Below are 24,891 nucleotides of genomic sequence, written 5' to 3'. Positions count from 1 at the left end.
TCGGTTGAATGATGGTTGATTTATCTGCAGGGGAATACAGGGATTGTGTATGTGTGTGTGTGTGTGTGTGTGTGTGCGGCTTCTGAACAGGCTGATATGTTCACAATAAATCAGATCACCTTCAGAGAGCAGAGGAATCGTGTTTTGAATCGCGTTAACATCTTGCTCATTGACTTACCACACATTAAAAACAAATGTAGGAACAATAAAAAGCAATTCAGCGGCACAGCAGAAACGAGAGAGCACAACGTTTAAAACGAATAAAAATAAAGCGATGGATGGAAGGGGGGATTAACCGTGCAATATGCTCATTGAAGCCGATTGTTTGCCAAATAAAACGAGGTAGTGTGACCCCCACGCGACCCAGAAGATGGCCCATTTTGCTGCAGGTTTTAGCTTCGGAGGCATCGCAGCCCTGCGGCTTCGCTTTTATGTTCCTTCAGTGATTCTGCAGGCTGGATGTTCACCTCACACACGCTGCAAAAAAACCCAAACAAATGACAGGTCATTTAGTTTCATATTTAGCCACCGAGACATCTCTGCCAAAACGGGAGAATTATTCAGAAGTTTTCTGTGTTGCGGAATGGAAGTGGAAGTCTTGCGACATGAAGAGGAAAAATGTACTTCTGTTTGGACTCACTATCTTAACAGGAGTCCCCACACTCCTGCTCTGTACTACTGACCTTGTCTGGACATCACCCAGAGGAGCTGCATGTTATAACACCGGTGTCTGAGTCAGTTAGCTCGAAATTGAAGAGACTTTCATCTGCCATCTTCTGTAGTACAGAGTCCAATTCAGCTGACGTGTAAACAGGGCAGGTAATTGTGGGAAGAATTCTCGACTAAGTGACTGTACTCCTTCTGCTCGTGTGTACAGATTCTTCTTATCAAAGATAAGTCCCTATATATGTTTTTGGATGATTATAGACAGCAGCCAACAATTGAAAACAAGAGATTGTCTGCAGGCAAACTTGTACGAAATTGATGTTAGCTTTTTTGTACTAGAAGGCTTTGCTATATTTTCAGTGAAAACACACCGGTATTAGCTCCACATTATCTTATACAGTACATTGCAATTTATTTGAAACTAAACAAACAACAAATCTGCTCATTTGCTCACACAAGAAGCCTTCATAATTTGGCTAATAAACTAAATGAAAAGTTAAAAACAGAACGTCATTCTTCATATTCTATACGCACACAAAGAGAGGAGATTTCACATTTTCTGTGACATGTTTGTTTCTTGATGAATGGCCATTTGTCAAGTTGGACAGGGAATTAATGATAAAATAAAATATGCAATTATCAGCTCTTTTCCTCAGTTGTTTAATGATGATTCACTGGACCGAAGACAGAGTGGGAAAAAAAAAAAAGAAAAAAAAAAAAAACATCTGATGGTGATGGTAACGTGGAGAAATCTTTCTCTACAGACTGATTTCTACTTTGTTTCAAGTTGCGGGTCTCCGTATGAGACTAAATGACTTGTTAGAGGGATTTTTGCAGCACTCTCTCTCTCGCTGAGCCCTCCCATTCATCCATCCGGTCTCAGCTGGTGTGCATCACTACAGGTGAAATCTCACATTACCCTCAGCAGCCATTAACACCCGGCGCGGAATGAATGGACTTCTTAAAGCGTCTCGCTTTCACTGGCGCAAATTATCGCCGGTGATGTGCAGAGCCTCGGGTTGTAATTAGAGTTTGTGTGCAGCGCTGTGTGGAGTAGGTGTTAGTGAACTGAAGCCTGTACAGGTGTCATTAATCCTGCATTCCTGTGCAACTGCAGCACCACAGGAAGCTAGGCCCACCTCCCCCCGCTGCACAGAGCTAACAGGTTTAATAAATACCTCTGCTTAACAACGAACGGCCCGGCCTCACACTGAGGAGGTAAAGAGGTGGGAACTAACGAGAGGAGATTCTGACCGGAGAGCTCTTCCTTCAAGCTTGAAAACTCAGCGGGGAAACATTCAGCACTGTTAGCACAAACAACACACTCTCAGCTGGGATGCGTGCCGGTGCAATCATACTGGTAGAGCTGTCATTAGCGCATATATGAAGATACAGCTGCTATGTGCTGCCACAATAGTTTGTGAAACCACAACAGTCATTTTAAGCAGCACAATTTCTGCCTATTAAACGTCCAGCTCTTTTGTTTTGTGCTGATTCTGACATTCACTATCATTATTCGTATTGTTTCAGTTCGTTTTTTGTTTGAGACTCATCAATGAGCTGGGGGTTTTCTAAAAACACTCTGAACTGGGATGTCGATCTGTGCCTGATGGAAAATTTATAAAAACTACTTGTAGAGATTCAGAGGATTAAAAATGCAAATACTGCCAGGACTCCCTTTGCTGTTTCCGTTATTGCATCAGCCTAAACTCCAGTAACACTCTAACAATCCAAAATTGGAGTGACATTTTCTTCATGATATTTATGCTCCCCTGAGGATGAACCCTTACCAATAATCTCCCTGACTTTTATGTTAGAAATGCCAACTGAGAAACAGTTCAACGCTTGATTTTCTTTCAGATTTTACACAAATCGAATCACACAACTTGACAAAAGTGGACTAACCACGAGACGAGTAAAAATGACTTGAACAGCAGATGATGCATCTAGACCTTCAGGCAAAGGTTGATGCTAAACTTCTGCTCACAACATGTCCGGGACAATTATCAGCCTGCCATAAAGCTGACTGATCACAATTATGCTCCCCCAGAGGAAGAACCCTTTTCATTTTAATGACCTCTTGACTTTCCTAAAGTGCAATCTTTAACTTTCAAACTTTTTTTTTTTTTTCTATGGTCGGCTCTCTGTCACTTTGTTGGTTCATTAAGTAATTTCTAATATTAAAATGAAAAAACCCAATATGTTAAAAACACATTTTTGTAGATTAATTTGCCAGACATTAAAGTGATGTTTTCAAATGTTTGCATGACAACCAGTAAACTAAAAATGTTCAGTCTACTGGGCTATAAAAACAATACACTGCTGACGCTTGAACGATAAAGATAAGCCTAGATTTTCAGTTTCAAACTAATTATCTTTTCCACTACTCTTTCCAGCTCTACAATTAACACTGCTAAGAAAGCTAGCAGTTCACAGTTTTACTTTTTACATGACAATGTTGCGATGTGAGAACATAATATATACCATGTGAAGTAAAATGTGCATTTCTAAAAATGTAATTTTTTTTTTTTTTTCAGGAAATATTTTATGATAGTTTTCTTTTGCACACTTTACCTTCTAACAAATTCCCTTTTTGATGGCAAACTACTGACAAGAGCATTAATGATAATAATGGTAACCCAGGTACTCGGCTTAGACCGAACCCCTGACTGAAGCTCTCAGAACTCCGATTTCCTTCGGTCCTGAATTATTGGTATCATGCTCCTCTAATGATTTTATCCCGTCCTGAACCAAAAATCAAATTGTGTAGTGAAGTTGTAGAGAAGAGGAAAAAAAACAAAACATTTTGTTGATAACTCGGCACCGTCGGTGATGCTCAAGCGTCCAGGCTCCTGCATTGTGATGGCGAACGCCTGCGGTGTCGTTTCTCTGTACATGCAAAGGTTTTCAGTTCATCAATGCGACGTAAGATCTGCAGACAGCACGACAGCAACGGATCCACACTCACAGCCACAGCAGTTTCCTCTGTCACTGTTTGTAGTATTTACAGCTCTGTACACTGGAAAAAAAAGACTTCTTCACAGCAAAGAAGAAATGAACAGAGTTGAAAATGTTCTTACTCCAGAGGGTGGGAAACAGCTGCGTTACGGAGAACGTCTTACGTTGGCGACTAGCTGTTCCTGATAAAAATGAGCCAGGTTGATTTGATGCAACTTGGCTCAAAAATGTATTCCTCTGCTCTGGAGTTGAAAGAGAAAAGTGTAAAGTAAATAAAACCAAAAAATCCAAACGAAATCAGGATACATAGCATTACACAGTATACTTAAGTAGGATTTACAAGAAGTTCTTTCTCTCCCCCGAAGGTGATTTTTCTTTTTCTGTTCCAACACAGCGACATAGCCTAAAGCAACGCACAAAATCCAACTCAAATACGTGAGTAGCTAAATAGTTTCCCATTAAATTATCACAACGATGTGGTGTAGTTTACATTCCTTCCACAGCCGCAAGAGCTGTGTTTTCTTCATTGATTTTAATTCATACTATTTTACATTTGATTGGTTTCTAAAAGGGGGGGGCGGTGGCAGTGGGCGAGGTGGGGGCAAGGGTCTAAAGCCTTTTATGCAGTTATAAAAAGGAAGAAGAGGAGTTGGTGCTGCAGCTCAGCGTGTAATAGGCACAGGGGGCGGCAGTGAGGGGGCGGGAAAGGTGATGGTGAGCAGCAACAGGGAATGATTGGGAGCAGGGGGAGGTGGTTGGGGGTTTTAAGGTGGAGGGCTGAGCCCTCACAGGTAGATCTCCCTCTTCAAGGTCTGGCCAGTTGGTGTGGTGGCAGAGTGATACTCCACCGCCTGGCTCAGCGGGATCTCCTCCAGCCCACAGTCTTTACCGGTTGAGTCTCCGCCCCCAGGGTAGGCACTGCTGTAGGGCGTCATGAATCGCATGTTGGCCACTTTGGAACTGCTTCCTCCACCGCCCCCTGTCCCGCGCTCCTCCATCATCATGGGCTTTGGGCTGCCGTTGGCCATCAGCTGCTCCTGCCCGTCCATCTCCTGGTAAGGCACAAAGGTGGAGAGGCTGGGAGCATTCTTGGACACCTTGCGGTCAGGGGAAGGCTGGCCGGGCATCCAGCAGGAGTCAGAGTGGCCATACTCGGTGCACTCGCGGGTGCAGTTACCAGTCATCGCCACATCGGGAAGAGGCCTGAGATCTACGGAGAGAATGACAAGAAACAAATAATGGATGAGCATCGAGGATAAAAAGGTAAAATACAGAGGGCTTTAAGAGATGAAGTTGAGGTACAAAGTTGAGAACAAGCAGGGAGACAGTGAGGCATGATTTGTTTATAAAACTTGTACCGAGTGTAGACATTGGTCACAGTTTGTACAAGCAACCGCTACATATGACAGATTTTCTTTGTTTCTTTTTCAGAGCACGAGTTATTCATTTCTGTCAGGACCTAAATACAATTTTTACCAACATTTTAAAAAGTGTATCTGGAGGAAATTACCAACCCTGCCTTTAAACATCAAAAATCAAAAAACAGTTAAAAGTTAGGATGATTGTTTAGAGAAGTGTATTTGACAGAAAATAGAGAAAAACGTCTCCCATTTTCTTTTTCCTTCTTCTTCTCTGTGCAAAGATCCCAAAGCGCTACGTTGGTCCCCTGAAAACCGACAAACCTGAGAGCGCGGTATGACAATTCAGTCAACAAAAGCAAGAGATACTGAATAAGACCTTTGTTATCACACTATAATTACGCACACACACAAACAAGCAGATTTTAATTTGAGGGAAATTAATTTATAGTTTGTATTTTCAAAGTCACTAATGGTTCACAAAGTGCCAGGAACGTTTTGTTGCTGAAAGATGGAAACCACATGTCAAACAAAGGGTGCAGGGCGTGAAACAGGATCATCTGATTTTAAAGGAGAAAAGACATGTTTAGACTCATTAAAACATTAATTGTGTTGCACAAACAGCCAATTAAGACCAAAAAAAAAAAACAAGAATGTGATTTTTTTTTTTTTTCCCTTTAACCTCAACAAACGGACACAGTTAAAACTGACACACAAAAGATGCTTCAAAAAGCTATTTTATTTGCATCGCTGTTCTTTTAAACAATGAGGGTGAAGGGCATCTGCCCTCTTTTTTTGCCCTGATTTTTTGAAGAATTGAACTCTGATCACGTGTCCCTGAGACGGGCAGGTGGGCAGACAGAATATGATAGACAGGAGGACGCAGGGCTGAGTTCGCATTTAAAAAATCACAGCCTAGAATGGAGAAAGGTCAGAGATGGAAGCAGAAATATCAATGCGTATGCAGAAAGTAACCTTTCCTCCGTGCGTGACATTAGATCATTCTTTGATACTGGAGGCTCGGGGCTTGCAGGGGAGGGGGCAGAAGCGGGGTTTGCTGGTTCTCCAGGGGAATGGCGCTTATTTCCCAAAATGCCCTCTGCTTCATGCATAATTTAAATTCATTGCCTCCCTTTTTTTTGCAAAAGGAGCTACAGTCGGCTTTTCTGTCTGTTTGCGGGTTGATGTGTACAATCTAATCCCAGAGAGTGCTGAGTAGCGGCCGTGCTCTGTCTCTCTTTTTTCTCCACGTTCTCACAGCCGCTGCTGCCGTGGATTTGAGATTTTAAGCACTTCCCATGCAAAAAGCAAGGTGCTTGCAAAAATGTTAAGTCATGTGCGAGTGGCTGCTGAGTTCAGAGCGGCCGCCTAATAAGTGCTTTTGCTCTGAACGTGGTGTCAGCAGGAGGCTTATAGAGCAAGAAGTCCTCAGAGCTGCACGCCTGAACAAACTCTAAACTTGGCTCACTTCTGCAACAACAACAGAGGAAGGACTCAGCCGCCAAGTGCAGCTGGACAGCAGCCTGCAGGGAAACTTTGTTTAACAACAGCTCAGAACCTCTGACCCGTCTGACTTTGTGTCTATAAATGCTGCTGGAACCTGCAAATTTGGCCACCAGCAGTTGTAGACTCAGTTAAACACTCTGTTGCTAGTAGCAACCACCAGAGGCACAGATGTAGCAGTTCAGTGGCAGAGTTCAATCCACCATTTTGTTAGGTCTTTGACCAGGCAAATATTGACAGCCATTGTTTTTTTTTGTTTTTTTTAACTTTTCATACTATCTTTGGAGGACAAGAGTTTGAGTAATTGTTCTGTTAAAACTTGGGCCCTATACAGGAGTAGAGTTGTAATGATTGTAATTGCTGCAAATAATCAATCAGGGCAATCAGGCACTAGATGTGCAACTGTACTTTTTTTTTTTTTTTGGGGGGGGGGGGGGGGGGGTTGGTTTTATCAACTATGGGTGTGCATATTTAGTCGGCTAAACGGTCAAAAGTCATCACACTCACAAATTGGGGATACTTTTGTCGTCGGTTTAACACATTTTATTTGTTTTGCCTTTGCTTCCAGTCAAATGTTTGCAAAACACTTTGACCAGCCGGGGCTGTGGTTTTAGACAGGCTGTCGCTCCAGTTAATGTGGGCTTTCTCGTCTTGCTTTACTACCTGGATGTAAACAAACAAAGTAAATCGCTAGCATCTCGTAGGACCAGCTTGGCTCGGCAGGATATTTAGATAGAGAAGATTGAGATAAAGTGGTATGTAGGCTGTGTCAGGTTAAACAGGCATTCCGACCTGAGCAATGTGAGATAACATTTAGCAAGGGCATGTGGCTGCTATGCCGGTGGTGCTAACACTGCTAACATTAGCAAAACTCTGCTAACCAAATTACATTGTTGATCCACTGACAATGTCGGCTAAAATTTGATTAATTTGTTTCAACCAGGAAATGAGTTGACTGTGATCATCTCTTTTATTAACTGGGACCCAAGTTTCCACAAAATGACAAACAAACCCCTGGCCTACGAGTAAAAATGGCTTTTTGCCAGTGGAGTTTGGTGTCATTCAAGAGAGCAATGTATTGGATGTTTCTGGTAAAAGAAAATCATCCTTAGCTTTAACAAAAAGCTAAATCTATGTAAGCATCATTTCCTTAATGTAATTAGAAAGTTGAAACATTCTTTTTTTTTGCTGCCTTTTTACGAGATTATTTACTAGTTCATTTGTAATCATCATTTTGACTCATGAGGGCCAATAAGCCATTCTACAAGGTTTATCAAAATTCACTTTTATTCAGAGAAACAACTTGCAATGCTCCATGCGAAACACTTCAGTCTCAGTTGATAATACATGTGTCTGTTAATATCTCTGTCCAAATCAACAGAGCTGCAACAACTGGTCAGATTTCCTTTAAATTACCTTTTGATATTCATGGTCTCCATACAAGTCTGGCAAAGGGTTGTGCCCCCAAACTGCCCCAAGGCCACAGAGTCCCAAGGCATGAAAAAAAGCTGCAGGCTTACTGTGACATCTGGTTTCAGTTAATTGCATCAGAAAGCTGTTTTGAAATCAGCACCTAAAGTATAATATCACCGGGCATAACGAGGAGCTTAAGACAAGACTGCATAACTTCCTGCCTTGTTTTGAAGATGTTACTCGCGTCAGAATCAAGTTTTTTAAGACCTATTTTTATTCGGTGTAGTGCTGTTTAACCATCATGTTCATAAGACTGTCTCGTGTGACCAATGAACTGGCTCTTCTCGAAAGAGGTTTAAAAGAAAGCATCCAAAGCTTGAACGTGTCTCAACAGTCTTCAGTTTGTGTGTGGTTTTGTGTGTGTGTGTGTGATGAGTCCACTTTGTGCTCTCTTTCCTGAGTTCACTCACAGCTGTTCCTGCTGGAAGACTCTCCGCTCTGTCTGTTTATGTTTGTCACTTATACAAGCTCCCCGACACTTGTCAGAGTGGAGCGTCTTTCTCAGGGGAGCCATCTTTGAACAGGTGATGTTTACGAGTTTAAGAGGAGATAAACAGAAAGCTCACCTTCTGTTCAGTCACTCCTGTAGTGGCATGAAGTGATCAAACTGTTGCTTCAGTGCAAGCTGTCTTTTCCACGCCTCATCTCAGATGAAAGTACGCAGCTCATGTCCTACATTTCTCAAAAATGCATACCAAGATGGTACAAATATGATACATAATTGATCCAACAATATTTCTAACAAAACTGGGTGTTTGAGTTATACTCTCATTATATGAGCAGAGTGCAAAGGTGTTTGATCGTTGAAAGAAATATTACTCCTATATCAACATTTTTGCCCAATCTCTGAAAGGATATTTAAATGCTTTATATCTCTGAAATCTGTAGAGCCTGGATGTTTTGTTGTTTTGGGATGAAATATTACCACTATAGATAATGTAATAATAAATGAACTTGAGCTTGTATAGTGTTTTTGTCTTCTGACTACTCAAGCACATTTATACCACATGTCACATTAACTAATCTCATCCATACACGTTCATACGCTAGAGACGAAGCAGCTGAAGCAATTTGGGGTTTTGCCCATGGACACATCGGACATGTTGCTGCAGGAGATGGGGAGCAAACCCCTAACCTTCCGGTTGAGAGACAACCAACTCTACTGAGCCACAATGAATCCTGATACAGATTGAGGACAGCTCTTCCAGAGTAAGCATGCATGGTTTCACATTTTAAAACAACATCCTTGATGACGTAAAACCTTGAAGCCATAGCCCTCTGTTGCACGAAGAATAAAGGCTTTCTCTATTATGTATACATCTCTGTTTCAGCATATATATTTTTTTTTAAAATGTAGTCTGGTTCATTATGTTTAAATTCATACTCACATTCATCATCATGTCAGTTTCAGAGAATTTTATATATTTCACATGCATTTGCAAGCACACGCAGTAGAATAAAACATACATACACATGGCGGAACTGCAAAAACATCGCCCCTCAATGTGCATTCATATGAATCAAAGTGTGTTAAAAAAGCAGAAAAAATATTGGCCAATCAGAGTTTGAGCCTGTGTCAAGGCCTTTGGCAAGCTAATGTGTAGCTCTAATCACAGGATTACGCGCTGGGCTTAGACGGGGGTCTTGTTCGTCCTAATTAAGAACAAGAACTAATTGGCTCTGGTTTGAAAAGGAGCTAATTGGTGAGCATAAAGGGACTAAGAGTTTGGGTGGTCAGGGTGAGCCGTGGCTAAGATGCAAGATCAAAAACAGTTTTGGATAACAGTCTTCCTCTGGGGGGTTGGACATGAGCTGCCTTCGCCGCCTCTCACCTGCAGCCCAGATCATCATTATCAAAGCCAATATGAAGGCTGATTAGGGCCGCTGACAAAGCAGGTTTGTTCTACTGCCGACTCTCATTAGTGACTGAGTCTCAAACATCTCCATCATCTGACATCTCTGTCCCATGAAGAAGAGTTCTCTTAATTACTTAACAATATCATTCACATAATTAGTTAACAGTTTTCTGATCTATTTTGCTGGGTAACTGATAGTACGAATTTCTGTGAATACGTTCAGTTTGGTTACACTTTGTAGAGGTGACTTTACTGTTAGCAGACTACGATCTATTCGGAGAAGCTATGACCATATTTGAAGAGAAGAATGTCATTAGAGGTATTCCAAAAGTATAAATGTATGGCCTCAGTTGACAGTGGAATGAGGAATTGTTCTTCAAATAGAGGTTTGACATTGAAAGAGTAAAGGTGATGTGATTCTCTTGACCATGTATAGAAATATCCAAAGTGGGAAGGAATTTATGACATCTGTTGAACGGTATATAATGGCTCCAAACTGAACATTAAATTGTCTATTTTTCAGCCTGCACAGAGTCTCAGTGTTGTCTGTTAGATTAGAACCACGGGCGTGATTTGCTACTATGTTAATATTATCCAGTCTGTTGATAGATTCAGTTTTAGGGACATTTATATTATTAAACCCATCAGTAACAGTTTTTTTCTTTGTACACAAAATACAAATTGTATTGGTAAACAAGGCCCATAGCTTTAGTCTAGATGACTAATGGGTATGAAAGGTTTTAGATTTGCTCCAAGGGGGGCCTAACCAAAGTATGTCCACCAAAATATCCTTCCTTTTTTTTTTCTCTTACAGAAATGTACAATAGCCACCAGAGGGGTCTGACAACATTACAAAAGTATTGACTTGTCAAGCATTCATCCTCCTGAAATCTTCAAGATTATAACTCTGATGACAGTGATGTTGTTATATATTGGACCCAAAGACATGATCTTCTTTCCTGAAACAACTTTTCTCTGTTTGGATAGGACTGATGTAGCGAGACAATCAACGGGGGGTGGGGGTGAGAAAGTGGTGTCTACCAAAATGCACCATGATGTTGAACCTGCAACCTGTGTGACACAATCATCTGTACGGGGGCGCGTCCTCCTCCATCATCTCAGCTCAACCAGCGTCCCAGACATGATGTGATTCCAACTGATACAAAATGACTCTCTGTGTCTGGTGACAGTCTTTGTCAGTTTTGGGTTCGTGCAGTGAAGAAATGCTAAATCATCAGTAATTTCAGTATATCACATGTAAGGGTTGGACGATCTCTGAAGCCTCAAGGGGGGAGTCTATGAGGGCTTTAAACTGAGTGATGTTCCATTAACTACAAAAGTGTAACATGGTGGGAGTGGAGGCAGGATTGGTGGATGATTGCAGGTTTCTCATCAGTACTTAAAGGAAGTTTAAAAAGTTTCCGTGGTAACCCCCCAAGGAGGAAATGCTATCTGCGCTGCTCTTTCTGCGGAGCCCTGGGCGAGGCTCGGCCGCTGCACTGTCAGAGGGCCGTGACGCTGGATTCAAGGTTGCCTCTATTAGTCAGGGCTGTTTAAAATGGAGTAGCCCTCCTGAGTTTTTTTTTTTTTTTTTACCCTCTCTAGCCCTTATCTGCACTCCTGAGTTTCAGTTAACCCCGGGGACCCTCGCTCACCCTGGCACCCTCTCCCTCTGCATAACACCCTCCTCTACCTTGGTCACCATTTTCCGGTCAAACGAATTAGATTTCAGAGTCCCTGCTCGGGAGGATGTCAGTGGTATGAAATGAAAATAATTTTCAGATGGGTATCTGACATTTTATGCTGTCACCTAAAGTAAAGAGCCTAGGCGGATTGGCTCTCTTTCCCTTCTTCCCCTCCTCCTCTTTTTTTCCGCTCCATCACTTTAGTCCCAGAGATATGCTAAATCCTCATGCTTCCCCTCGCTCTGCTCAGTCCTGGGTGATAAATGGAAGCGAATGTACACAAAAGAGAGCTCCTCTTTTTTTTCTGCTCCTTCTTGAAGTGTTAATGTGTTTAATTACTTTGAAGCTGCTGTGTATATGTGTGTGTGTAGGTGTGTGTGTGTTGCAGTGAAAACTACTGCAGGAAAACCTTCAATTATTGCTTTTCTCTGTTGGTGACAATGGCTCCAATTTATCTTATAAGAACAATAGAGGAGTGAGAGGAGGTGCAGCCGCTCTGAACGCTTAAAAACGTCCAGGAGGGAGCAAATGATGTGCTGCTGCTGCTGCTTCCCCCGCTGCAATCAGTGGTGACTTCAACAGCCCACACACACACACACACACACACACACACACACAAACAGGAATACTGTGCTTTTAGAAACACTGTACTAAATCAAACAATATAAAGGCTTTATCTGGAACATTTATGTAAGGGTTTGGTCATCATGTGTGTTCCAGTCTTAAAATGTCATACGAGTCAATAAAATGAACCACAGTCAAACCAATCTCTTATAAAAAACAAGCCTCAAAGGTGGTCAAGTATAGCTCTACGTATTAACAGTAAAGTATAGTTTAAATATAACACATGTCCTATAGTTAAATAATCATTTGATTAAAGGGATAAAGCAGGTCATTAAGAGTATGAGAAGATCATTTTGTAAACCCAAGCTTCTGTTGGCTACATCTCTCTCTCTACTTCATTTATAAAAAAAAAATGTTTTTTTTTACTGAGCAGAAGACAATAGTTGCTGGACTTCTACTTCAGCTGGATCCAAAAAAAACTTGTCAAACACTTCATTTACAAAAATACCAACAAGCAAACTGACCAACAAGGCAAGGTAGACAACCATATTCCTCCGGTGTAAATCAGTGGTTTCGTCAATGGGGTCTCATGAGTTAACTTCAAGGGACAGGTATTTAAACATCAGTTTGTCATTACAAAGTTGGAGCTTTGTTTCACAATGGTGTTGTAGTAGTTCACATCTGGTCTTTGTCTCAAGACCAATTTTTCAGGCCTTGTCTTGGAATCAAAAGCCTTTCCCATGCAAAAGAATGCATGCCTTCAATTGATCCATAGTTTCATTAGTATCCCCTGGTTCCTGCATCCTTCCCGGTGTAACGTCTCAGTGAGTATGATAATATTATATTTATTATATATATTGATATTTTTTGTCTTGGTCTTGTCTTGGTCTCGTCCTACAGTAGTTTAGGTCATCTTGAATTGGTCTCGATCTCTAAAGGTCTTGGTCTTGATCCCTCTCTTTTCTTTTTTGGACCCTGAAATCAAGTTTTTAAAATACTGAATTAACCATTCTCTAAGATGCATAGGTATAATTTATGATTCCCTAAATGCTGAACTATTCTGTTAAAAATTCATATTTTCTCCAGCTTTTGCCATCTGCCTGAGGTCTTTAGTGGGCTCTTGGTTTTAAAGTGGATTATTTTGACTGTAAGCTTCTCTGATTAGAGTATTTTTCCGCAGAAAGAAATATAACTCTTGTGCGCATGGATACATTAATTCAGGTTAAATACGTTTAAGCTGTCTGCTTCTCTGAAGAAATCATGCATCTTTATTTAGTGCCTTTGTTTCAAGCTTCCATTTCTCTTTTTGTGTCTCCTCCCTCCATCACTCCATCCTCTCTCTCATTCTCTCTGTTTCTCCCTCTCTCTCTCTCAGTCTCTCTGTCTGTCTGACCCCCCAGCCTGGCTCGGTGCGGAAACCTTGCCGGCTCTAATTAAACTTTGGGCAGATTAGAACTTTGCCTTGTCAGTCTTTATTCATGCTTAAACAAGTTATTACTTTTTGAGAAATTAAATTAGCCGGCAATTAATTAATCGACACAGAGCTCGGAAAGAGGACAGGAAAGGGGAGGAGGGATGCAGAGAGGGAGGGGGGTGAGGGGAAGATGAAAGTGGAGTAAAAAGAAGACAGGAGAGGGGATTCGTGTTTGGCAGAAAATGAAGGAAAAGGAGACACAGATTTATCTCCGAGACAGAAGTAAAGGGAAAAAAAAGACGAATCATAGATATTACATGCCATTCATTCTTTCACTAATTAGCACGAGAGAGCCATGAGGATGAAAATGTTTTGTTTTTTTTCGGCTTTCAAACATCAACATTTGATGCTTTTAGAAGTCAAAACTACCCTCCTCCTCCTCATACAGAGAAGTTATTAGACAGACAACCACTTCCTTCTCCTTCTTCATTTTCCAAATCCAAAATTAATCCAACCTTGGACTCCTTCTGACAGCAGAATAAAAAGCAGAGAAGAAAAAACATATTTGTTTGATGGGTTGCTTTCTTTTTCCTCGTTTATTTCATGAATGCTGTGTCTCCCCACTTCCTCTTCTCAGTGGCTCTGCTCCTGCCACCGACATCGACGTATTGACTGACACGTTTAAAATTAGACCCACCCCACACACACACACACACCTCCTCGCTGTTTCCTGCGAGGTATAAATCCATTTCCTGCTTCAAGCCCCAGGTCTCCAACCAACCAACCAAAGACACAGCAGCAGAGGCGAGGAGGCGAAAGTCGATGGGAAATAACCGTGGTAATGTAGCGGCAGTCCAACGGGGTCTGGGAGGGTTTATCTGACTTTGTCACAGTGTGATGGAGGAGGGAAAGAGTGGACTGCAGGTCAGCCATGTTGGAAAACGCTCCAGCTGTGTGCGCTCAAGAGTGTCAACTGCTGCTCTGGAAGCTTCTCGGCCACCTGTCTTTAAGTCCTTATATATGGAAATGTCTGCAGCTTAAAAAGTTATGATAGAATGTTTGTTGAAATAAAAAGGGTATCCCTCAAACTTCGAGGTACACTATGTAGAATTGCATGCTAATGTTTACATTAAAATATCGTTCTTCAATTAAAAAAGGACTGAACTCATGTTATATTTTTTCTTGAGTACTTACATCACCTCAAATATTTCCAAAAGCTAATAAAGCCAGAGAAATCTGTAGTTTTATAGTTATAAAGGGACGTGTATTGTAGGCGGCCGCCATGACAGACACGAAATGTTGATCGTTGTCAAGGTAGCACCAGATGTTACGTCAAGCAGTGCTGCATTAGGTAGCGCTTGCTGCGAGTGAAGGCTGCTGTTCTGTTGGAAAAAATCCTTCAAATACTTTTCTCCAATGTTGTGTCTTCTCTGGAATCTTTGCTACTTTGAACAATGTACTTGACCTTTATGTGCTATTGTGCCGCAACTGCAGCTGCTGTTTTTACATCAGAAGCTAAGCGTGATGCAACACTACCATGCTCACAGCTCTGACCTCAACTGGAGAGACTTCCTGCCTCTCATCCAACCAGCTTCTGTGTTTAATCTACCTGTGATGTCATTGGTCAGAAGGCAACCTGCAAACTGGTCGAACATATTTCTTAAAAAACCTTGCAGATCTGTGCAGCTCAAGAGCGGAAAGAAATCACCACAATCTTTTTATTTTTTTGTAGCGTTTTGTATTTGAAAGAGGCAGCTGAGGAAGAACCAAGGCAAGGGCAATAGAAATGGCCTGAAGCTATATCAAGTACAATAACACAGCAGCTTCTTCAGGCCATAAATATTTGACCAGTGCACCCTGCTGAGTGTGTGTGAGACAAAAAGACAGAGAATCTGAGAGAGAACGGTAGGAGTGGTCATTATAGATGCCGAGAAACACGGTTTGTGTTTGCTTTGAACGCACAAACTGACCTGAATATAACACACACACACACACATATGCTGGCTGGGCTCGGAGCTGGCAGCAGCAGCACATCTGCATCTCTTTAAAGGGAGATTTGAGGTCTTGCTTTGATAAGTTTAGGAAGAAGGTGCTCATACTGTAAACCAGCAGCTCAGGGAATTTGATACTGGTTTGATGTTTTTTGTTCTTTTTTTATGTCTTGTTTACACAGATAAATGACCAACTAGTCAGCCAAACATGAACTAGATTCTCACATCCATACATAAGACTAAACAAGACTTGTGCTGCATGACTTGTCCAGCTTAGAACACGTGATTCCTCCCGCTTGTTTGTGTTTCACTCCAAGGCTCAAACATGATTTTTTTTTTTTTCTCACACAAACCCCTCCCTTTCCTAACTGTTGGCTTGGCCTCCACTTGGAGGTAGAGAGACGGCCCCACCTATAAAGTCCCTGCATTAAAAAAAGGATTTAATCGGGGATCTAATCTCCTTCTTCCAGGATATCACTGTTTTTTGGTATCTTAATATCCATTAAACACACTATAGAGGCTTGTGTTGAAATGTTCTCAGTGGTTACAAGATGTGAAATGTGACAGACAAATAAGCTGTAATAAGTGCCAGATTGTTTAAATAAAAACACGACTTTCTTTTTAATGTTTCTGCTGAGACGGAGGGACGTGACTGGTTTGTGAATCATCTGTCAGAGCCGCCTCACACACCTGTCAATGTTGTTTTGCATGCATCAAACACTCACTAATATTGTAGGTTTAAAGTGTTCCTGTTTATGCCTGTCTCTTGAAGTTAACTCACACTATCGCACATCAGGCAGGAAGCTGAGGCTGTGAATCAAAATCAGTGACCCCCCCCCCCCCCCCATCCGTGTTCATCATGACTGTAAATAACATCAACCAACCGGGAAATAGAAGAAAACAACTTACAGATCAGATGTGAAAAAGGACCAAATTAGCGGTGATGTGAAATAAATCTGCACAGTGAAAGAAACGCCAACCAGTCAATTATTAATAGTCCAGAGGAATAGAGAGTACACACACACACACACTGCACACACTGACACCCCTATGGAATCGGCCTACTATGAAGGAAAAATTCAATTATCCTACAAAAGTGAATAAATTTGCAGCATGGCAGCCCCTGGCTGTAGTTCCTTCTGCTGCCATCTCCCAAGATGCTTTTGGGTTCATGTGGGGGGGGGGGGGGGGGCATGAAGGAGGGTTGAGGCTTATTAATGGGACGTTGAAATCTTTTAGCTCTGTCACACACTCAGAGCAGATCCTTTACATTCAGCAGAATGTAAAGGATTGTGTGTGTGTGTGTGTGTGTGTGTGTGTGTGTGTGTGTGTGTGTGTGTGTGTGTGTGTGTGTGTGTGCATATGTGTGCATATATGAGTGAATCAGCTCTTTGGCAGCTGCTGATGTTCCAGTTAAAATATCAGACAGATTCTGATACTTTTTTTAATTGACAAGAAAAATGGAACACTCGTAAAACATGGAAATGTTTTATATTATACTGGCTTCATCTACACTTATGTATATATCCACATTAATGTCAGATGAATCTTCCTCAGGCGATTAAGAAATATACAGATATGAATAAATGTAGCTGTATAAGAGAATGTATTTCATGTTCCAGGACATGCACAGTACCAAACATGATCAACATGACCATGTGTGGGGTAACTAGCTATAAATGTAATGTTAAAGTATTTATAGTGGAACAACACAACTGTAAAAAAAAAAACCTGTAAAGAGGGGTAATACCGTGAAAGAAAAACAAGTGTATACAAACTTACTACTAAAGTATTAACTACTGTATATGTCAAACATATCCATAATACATTAGATGGGTAGTAAACTAAGACGAACTGCAAATGTCGCCTTGTTATTTACCCACCAAATACAGTGCGAAACAAGTACTTAAATCCAAGAAGAATCATTTATGCCTTTAAATGTGTCCTACGCGCTTAATTAATTTGGCATCACCTCATACTCTTCATGTATGTAGTGATGCCAACATTTTGTAACACTACGGTATGCTTAAGATTCTTTCTCCATGAGATAGAGGTATATCTTCATTCAAAATGTTAAAAGGTATTTTAGTAGCAATTTGTAATGCTTAATGACTCTAAGTGAAAGACCTTGATGTTGAGGTGGACCAGCAACTCCTGGAATCAGAAAAGTAAAATGACAGTTTAAGTCAATGGAGTCTGGTTTTCAGTAAATGAGTAATGGAACTTTTTTTTATGGTTTTAAAAGGAAAATCTTTAACTCTAATCTCTTTAATTAAAAAAAAGCTTTATTTGAGGGAACTTTTCCATAATGTAGGGACCTACTTATCAGGCTAAACTTCAACAATCTGGCCTTCAGAAACCATCAGTGTAAGTATCAGTTCTGAGAGTGATTTCTGTTTGTCAGCAGCAGGTTTTCATGCTTCCTCACTGATCGTTTGTCTTTTCATGACTCCAACCTGATTGTGTGTTCGACGTGATGACTGTCAGCAGCTCCGCTACGAGCCACTTCCTGTTTCATCTGACAGTAACGGTGTATCTGCGAGTGATTGATGCGTTCTCATATTCCTCCTCACGCGGCGGAGTGATGCTACAGACAGATTGATGGTGACACGTATGACCGGCCACAGAAAACAACATGTGACAGGCGTGTTGAGGAGCGAAGAAGCACAATGACAAGCTGCACAGGTAACGTTATGCTGTGTTTACAATGAATCAGCTTAGACCGCTCTCAGGGGAAATCTAGACTTGTTTGTGCTTGCTTGTTGATATATGTGGAAAAAGTTGAGCTGAGTTCAGAGTTATCTTTCTGTGTTTGGACGAAAACTAAAACAAGAGAAAATATACACATTTTTTTTTTTTCCTTTTAAGCATCTTAAAATCAGATTTTCTGTCTTTGTAGCCTTTTTTTGTCCAAATTTTAGTCTTTGGTAAATATTTGAAAACAGATTAAAAGAATTAAAAAAGAAGTGGAGCACAGAGGAGAAGAATCCTCCTCCATCTCCTTGTGGAAACACTGGAGCAAAACGAGGAACATAATAAATTATAGCTACCCTCCTGCTTTATGTTTACACATCCATCCAGAAGACACCAGAGATTTACATCAGAACATTCAACAGAGATATATTTTGGTTCATCATACTGAAAGAAACCAGCTCCAAGGACTCTCAGACCTTCTTGAAAAGAGACTCAAACTATGCAGGGATTATTTAAAAAAAAAAAAAAGAGGAAAGCTGCAGATATACTTCCCTGTCAGACATTCTGTAATTTTTTTAAACACTGAGATGAAATATAAAGGAGATTTTGTCCCGTTTTTTAAATGGCGGAAATAAAGTGTGACGGATATCTTTTTTTACCTCCTCCCCTGCTGGAACTCTAAAAGTAAAACGTCCTCAAGCAGAAGCGGAGTCCGTCACTGTGCATTGAGGCTGCAGCTCGACGATGCTGCTCTCTGGAGGAAAACTGCTTCACTAACTAAACTTCATGTGGAAAAAAGTGGTTCAGTGCAACTACAGTTACTCAGAGGTGGAGATATGCTGCTGCAGCTGTATAATGCAGGACGAAGGGAGGAAGGAGAGTTTATCTTCTGCATTTAACGCCTTTCATGAACAGATGTCACAAAGTCAAAGCAAGACATAAATATTCAGACTTATAGAAGTAACACAATAAATGTAGAAGACTTATTTCAGATGTGTGTTGAGCTGTTTTGTAAAGCCTTAAGTACAAAAACATGGATCCTAAGCATAGAGAATTGTTTTTAACCAACAGACTCTTAAAGAGATTACCTCACAGTCTTACTTTTGAATCAGTTTGTGTAATGCTAAAACTGTACTTATTTTTCTTGCACCTCATAAACTTGAGGTTTGTTTTAGCCTGCTTTAGTGTCCACACGAGCCGAAGCATTGGCCGATCCGGACTCTACAGCTGCCTATTGTGCCTTTGTCTTTGAACCCAGTGCTTTGCAAAGCAATACATGACCAGAAAAAAAACTAAAAATAATCACTAAGGAGCAGTAACGGGGTAGATAAACTCTGAAGAAGCAATATTTTTACATTAAAACTATATCACAACAATACAAAACTTGTGCACAATAACAGGGACTGAGCGGTGACTGGCAAACTTAGAAAAAGGGAGACCTTGTTTGGATTGTTATCATACCCTTGATGTTTGCTTGCAAACCATGCAATAAACGTTCATATTAAAAGTTACCTTAGGGTTCATGAGCTTTGGAAAAAATGGAAGCATTTGCTAGTTCTCAAGGCTTCAGAAGACCATTAGACCATTTATTAAAATGATTTAGTCATCGCTCGCATTAAGGTTAATAATATAATTGCTTTTTTGGAATTTAGGATCATGAGAGGTATCATCTGCTTCTTGGCAGAGAGATATACAACTTCAAAACAAGTTTGAGCGATGACATTATGAAGACAAAAAAAAGGACCCAGGATAGAGCCTTGGGGAACACATCAATACAACATAATAGGGAGGGCTGCATCGTTACCAACTGCTGGGACACATTTAACCAAACAAATGACATACAGAAGAGATAAGACCCACTCATGTATCAAAACTACAAGAATATGTTTTTACAAATACAAAGTCCTCCATCTGAGCATTTGGAAGGAAATAAAAACTAACATTTAAACTTCACTCTGGTTTTTTTTCACTAGTGTTCAGGGTCTTTGAGTGGAAGCTTAATGTCTAAAGAGGTTAATAATAGCCTCCATGATGTTTTTTTTTTGTCCTGAATTTAACTTAACAGTCTGACATTCAGCTTCACTTAAGTGTCTCCTTTCAGTACAGTTTGTTCATTAAATAACAGAAAATGATAGAGAAAAACACTGAAAAGCTTTTCAATTTAAACTTAAGGACTGCTGAAATGTACGTAAAGGAAAATTGCAAACAAACTTATCAACCTAGAGTGTCCTTCTCTATCTTGTTTCATTCTTTTATCTGCTCTGGTTTGTTTTCTACACCAACTTTGCTTCCATATTCCTTCTCCTCCTGTCCGTCTGTCTTTTATCTTTTGTCCTTGGTTACCTTAGTTGCATGCTCGCATATTTTCTACATCTTCCTTGTTCTTTGTTTTTTAGCTGCCTTTCTCTGTCTCTCTGTCCCCCTCAGCCCTGATGTCCCATCAGTCTTTGTTCTTCCACTGTAACGTCTGCAGCCAACAGGGAGGAAAAGGGACCAGACCTGCTGAGATCAAAGTTGACTTTTTTTCTTTATGCTCATGTGTTTCTGAAATGAAAGAAATGTGAAGACTTTGAAAAAAGGCAAATATTCCAGGTAAAGTTTGAGAATCAAAGTATCTGGTCAGTCTGAATGGCAGTAAAAAAGCTGAAAACAGAATTCAACATGAATGCAAGCTGAACATGACCATAAATGCACCTACTATAGCAGGTGTATGTAGAACTTTCCTGAGTCTATAGTTTGAAAAGTTCTTCAAACTATAGAAGAGTTTACTTGAGAGGGACAAATGATGAGAGGAAAAATGTGGTTTTCTATCTTATTGCAAAACTAAAATAAAGTATTAACAGTAAAGGTTCCTTTGGTGTTACAAAAGTATTAACTTTTTTATCTACATTCCAAAATGTTGTCTTTTTTTTTTTTTAAGAGTACATCTTCCTGATCTTTCATTTGTATACCTGGCCCCATTCTTTTTAATTTCAACGATACAAAACTCACTCAAAAGTGCAAAATGATCTTCACACAAAAGCTACTTTATCCTCTGCGTCAAAGAGAAGTGATTCTGGAGATGAATGAGGAAGATTTGAAGACTGCTGAACACAGAAAGGGACATAACTAAGATCACCAACTCAAGGCCTTGGCGTGACTCCTGTTGAGTGGACATAATGTGATATTTTGTGTATTCATAAGTGACATTCATGCAGAGCCGCTTTCAGGAAATAATTCGTGCCTTGAGGTTATCTTTACATATCAGGAGATTTTCTTTTAAAGAGATTTTTTTTTACTTGAAATAGAGGTCGATTGCTTTTTTTTGTCACATTAGACATGAGTAAAATATCCTGGCACTATCCAGAGCGCTTTGATTCAGGGAGAAAAAAACATCCTAGCATGGACAGATTCACAGTGACTGCCAATTAAATACATTTAAATGGGGAGATGTGTATTTGTCACATGGTTTGACAATAAACAATGACGCTGGTTTAATTGTAAACCATTGTACATCTCATTGAAAGATTGAGATCATGAACGAGTACTGTCATGCCATGTCACCATACACATTAAGCTTGAAATATCTTTGGAAATAAAGTTCCAATGAACAAAAAATTAAAATAAATACATATTATTATACACATTATTTAAAAGAAATGGCCAACCAAGCGCTCAGTCAAGATGCCTTATTCATTGAAAAAGTGCAAATTGAAAGATTCTGATGTGCAGAGATGACACTTACTCAGATGTATCTTTTTACCAAAAACAGAAAGGCTGATGTGTCCTTTGACATCATACATCCTTCAAACTACAATTTTCTTCTGTTAAACAAATCTTTGTTTGCAGTAACTTTTTTAAAGTTTCACAGTCGATCTGAGTTTCATTCTCAGACCAAAGTTTCATTCCACTACGTATGGAAAACCAGACTCAAGGTGATGACACTGTTGCAGCAACCTGAGATTTTATTCTGACACAAACTCTGTTGCCAGATGAATGTTTACAAAAAGAGTTGGGCTCAATGTTATGATTCAATAACACAGGGATGGATGGTAAGAGAATCGACAGGTTTGAAAAATGGATGGACGGATGAGGTAAACAGAGAAGAAGAAAGAAAAACAAACAAGAGTTTGTGGCAAAGAAAGAGAAAGGGTCCAGAGAGGTGGCTGTGGTTCTCTGCTTCAGGCTACAGCTAACCTCCTCACACACACACAAACTTTTTTACAAGCTTATACGTGCCTGAGCTACCACACCAGGGTCTTAGGTCAGCTGAATGCCCGGAGCCATACCTGAAACAAATCTACAGCTGTGTGTGTTTCTGTCTACCTGTGAAATCAATGTGTATCTCTCAGGGGTGTAGCACAAACACATTGCAAACTTCCACAGACAGAGTCCGTTGCTAGCTCACATGAAGTTAAAAACTAAACTGTGAAGCTAAGCTAACTATCCCCCACTTCTGAGTGGAAAAAACAAACAAACAACTTTTAACCATGAAGGATTCTCAGGAAACAGCAACAAAAAGTAACGTAGAAGGGAGTTTAGTGCTGACATTGGCAAGCTAGGCAAAGCAGCTTTGAATTATGAGGGCAAGCTAGGCTAAGTAGCTTTGAATTATGAGGGAAATCAGCAAGATAGATTTAACGCTGTAAACGGACTCAGATCTTTAATTTCATACGTGTAAACACAAGTTGTTCATTATCGAAGCACAAACAAAAATTTCCTATAAACTACTGGACTCCACTTAAAGTCCGGAAGATGATGAAAGAATATCCACATTCTTGTTGTTTATTAATTGTTTTATTGTGGCATTTTGTTCTCACTGGATGTGAGTGAGAATCAGTTAAGGTGCTACATTAAAATATAAGCTCACGTTGTCAACAGAAAGGGACTCACAGGGAGACAACTGTGAAGAGTCATGGCTTTAATCTCTTTTTAAGTGTAACAAGAGGAGGAAAAGGGGGGAAAGAAAAGGGACAAAAAGAGGAAGAGGAGGAGTGTGGATGGTGCTATTGTTGCTCCTGATGAGTCCACCTTATTTCTATCTCTCTTCATCAGTACGGACCATCTGTATGGACGCTGTTTCTGTGAACCAGTTGGCAGGCGATGAGATGGTGTGTGTAGGTGTGTGTGTGTTTGTGTGTTAGTGTGTGTTAGAGAGGATTGCCAGATCAATAGGAAGCAGGAGCCCAAGTGACTTATGGGATAGATCAGTGCTACGAGCTGCTGGTTGCCCTGATAACACACACACAAACACACACACGCACACACACATACAAACACGCCATACAAACACACAAACACGCCATACAAACACATGCACACATTCTATTTATAGTTTTTGTCAACATCGAAACTACGGCAAAGAGGTCAAAGGACTAATATAAAGCCATATATTACTTGTGTCTATTATATTTGTGTGTATGTTTTATATCTGTGTGTGTGTGTGTGTAGGTGTGTGTTTGTGTGTGTGTGTGTGTGTTATAGCTCATTTGGATGCAGAGCCGGTTTGCATCTTATCAAGAGAAGGACCATATGTCTGGTCCACACATTAGAACACACACTCACAAAGCCCTGAGATGTCTGATCTTTTAAACTTTAAAGATGTTTAGTTTCACCGTACAGTGTCTTTATAGTGTTCCTAAATAATAACCAAAAAATATGTATCCTTGGAAAATGTCTTGAAACCATGGCATCCTACTGGCCAGCAGGGGGCAACTTCACATAGTTGCTAAAAAAAAGTACGAAAAAACGTAAGTAAGATGTTTTTATTAAAAGTACATATGAATGTGTTTATATACACATAATAGGTATTTGTATTTCACTTTGTATAATACGAATGGATAAACTACAAAAATGTTCATTGCAGTGAACTTGTAACCATAAGGTTGTCAGTAATTGCCTTGCCTTTTATCCCTTGCTTCCCCCCCACCCCCAATGAAAAAAAATTGGGGGTGGAAAAAAACAAAAAAATATACATATATATATATATATACTGTATCACAAATAAATTATGACTTTCTTTAAGTACAAGTCATATAATTTGGTTTGTACACTATTTAGTAAGATGCAGTTTAGGATACTTCAAGTCCACAACCTTAGGACAAAGTTCTTCTCAATGAAACCAACTAATATGCGCATCTGTACAAAATCTATTAGATTGTATATCGATTATTGAGTGATTTATGGTCACAGTCTGGCAGCAAATGGGAGGGAACTCTGTGTGCAGCCTGAGAGGCAAGACCCAGGAGGGAAAAGTTTCAGAAGTATTTTGACAAGCTTAGTGCTTTGTGTGCAAACGAGTGTTTTAACTTTTTGATTAATAACAAGAGAAAAGAAAATCCACATGGAACAGGGCGTGTGTGGGACAAAAATGAAACAATTAAAAAAAAAATAGCTAGAAGGTGAAGACTTAGTTGAAGCCCCCTGATTAACAATGTCTGCTTTCAGAGACTGCTATGCATGTATAAACAATTATTTTCTTTTCTTAATCCACTCACTTGCTAATTTAGGGGGAAAAAATAACCCTCAAAGCAGAGTCAAAGATCCCTTACTGTTACAAATGTCCCCGCAGTAATCAGGCCAAGATAATCATCACGTGTCAGGAGACACTGCAGGCCTGAAACATCCTGATAATGTTCAATTAACTGCACGAGCACACTGATCAAAGATGTATGCGCAAATAAATATAAATTCAAATATACAAAAGGTTTAAATTAACTTTGCTGGGGTCTGTGCCTAATCTCTGAAGCC

The 24,891-nt window shown here is 40.2% G+C and overlaps 1 protein-coding gene across 1 annotated transcript in view; it reads right to left on the bottom strand.

The window, feature by feature from the left end:
• Window positions 1-3,030: 3,030 nt before the first annotated feature.
• Window positions 3,031-24,891, bottom strand: part of LOC306829236 (protocadherin-1-like) — a 183,507-nt gene continuing 161,646 nt past the window's right edge. Inside the window, exon 5 of the mRNA XM_079352184.1 lies at window positions 3,031-4,834. Coding sequence (XP_079208310.1) covers window positions 4,410-4,834 — 425 coding nt within the window. The 3' untranslated portion in view covers window positions 3,031-4,409. The remainder of the gene's footprint in view (window positions 4,835-24,891) is intronic.

Source organism: Symphodus melops (genome assembly GCF_947650265.1).
Source record: "Symphodus melops genome assembly, chromosome: 9".
Lineage (NCBI taxonomy): Eukaryota > Metazoa > Chordata > Actinopteri > Labriformes > Labridae > Symphodus > Symphodus melops.
This window is presented reverse-complemented; position numbering and strand designations above follow the sequence as displayed.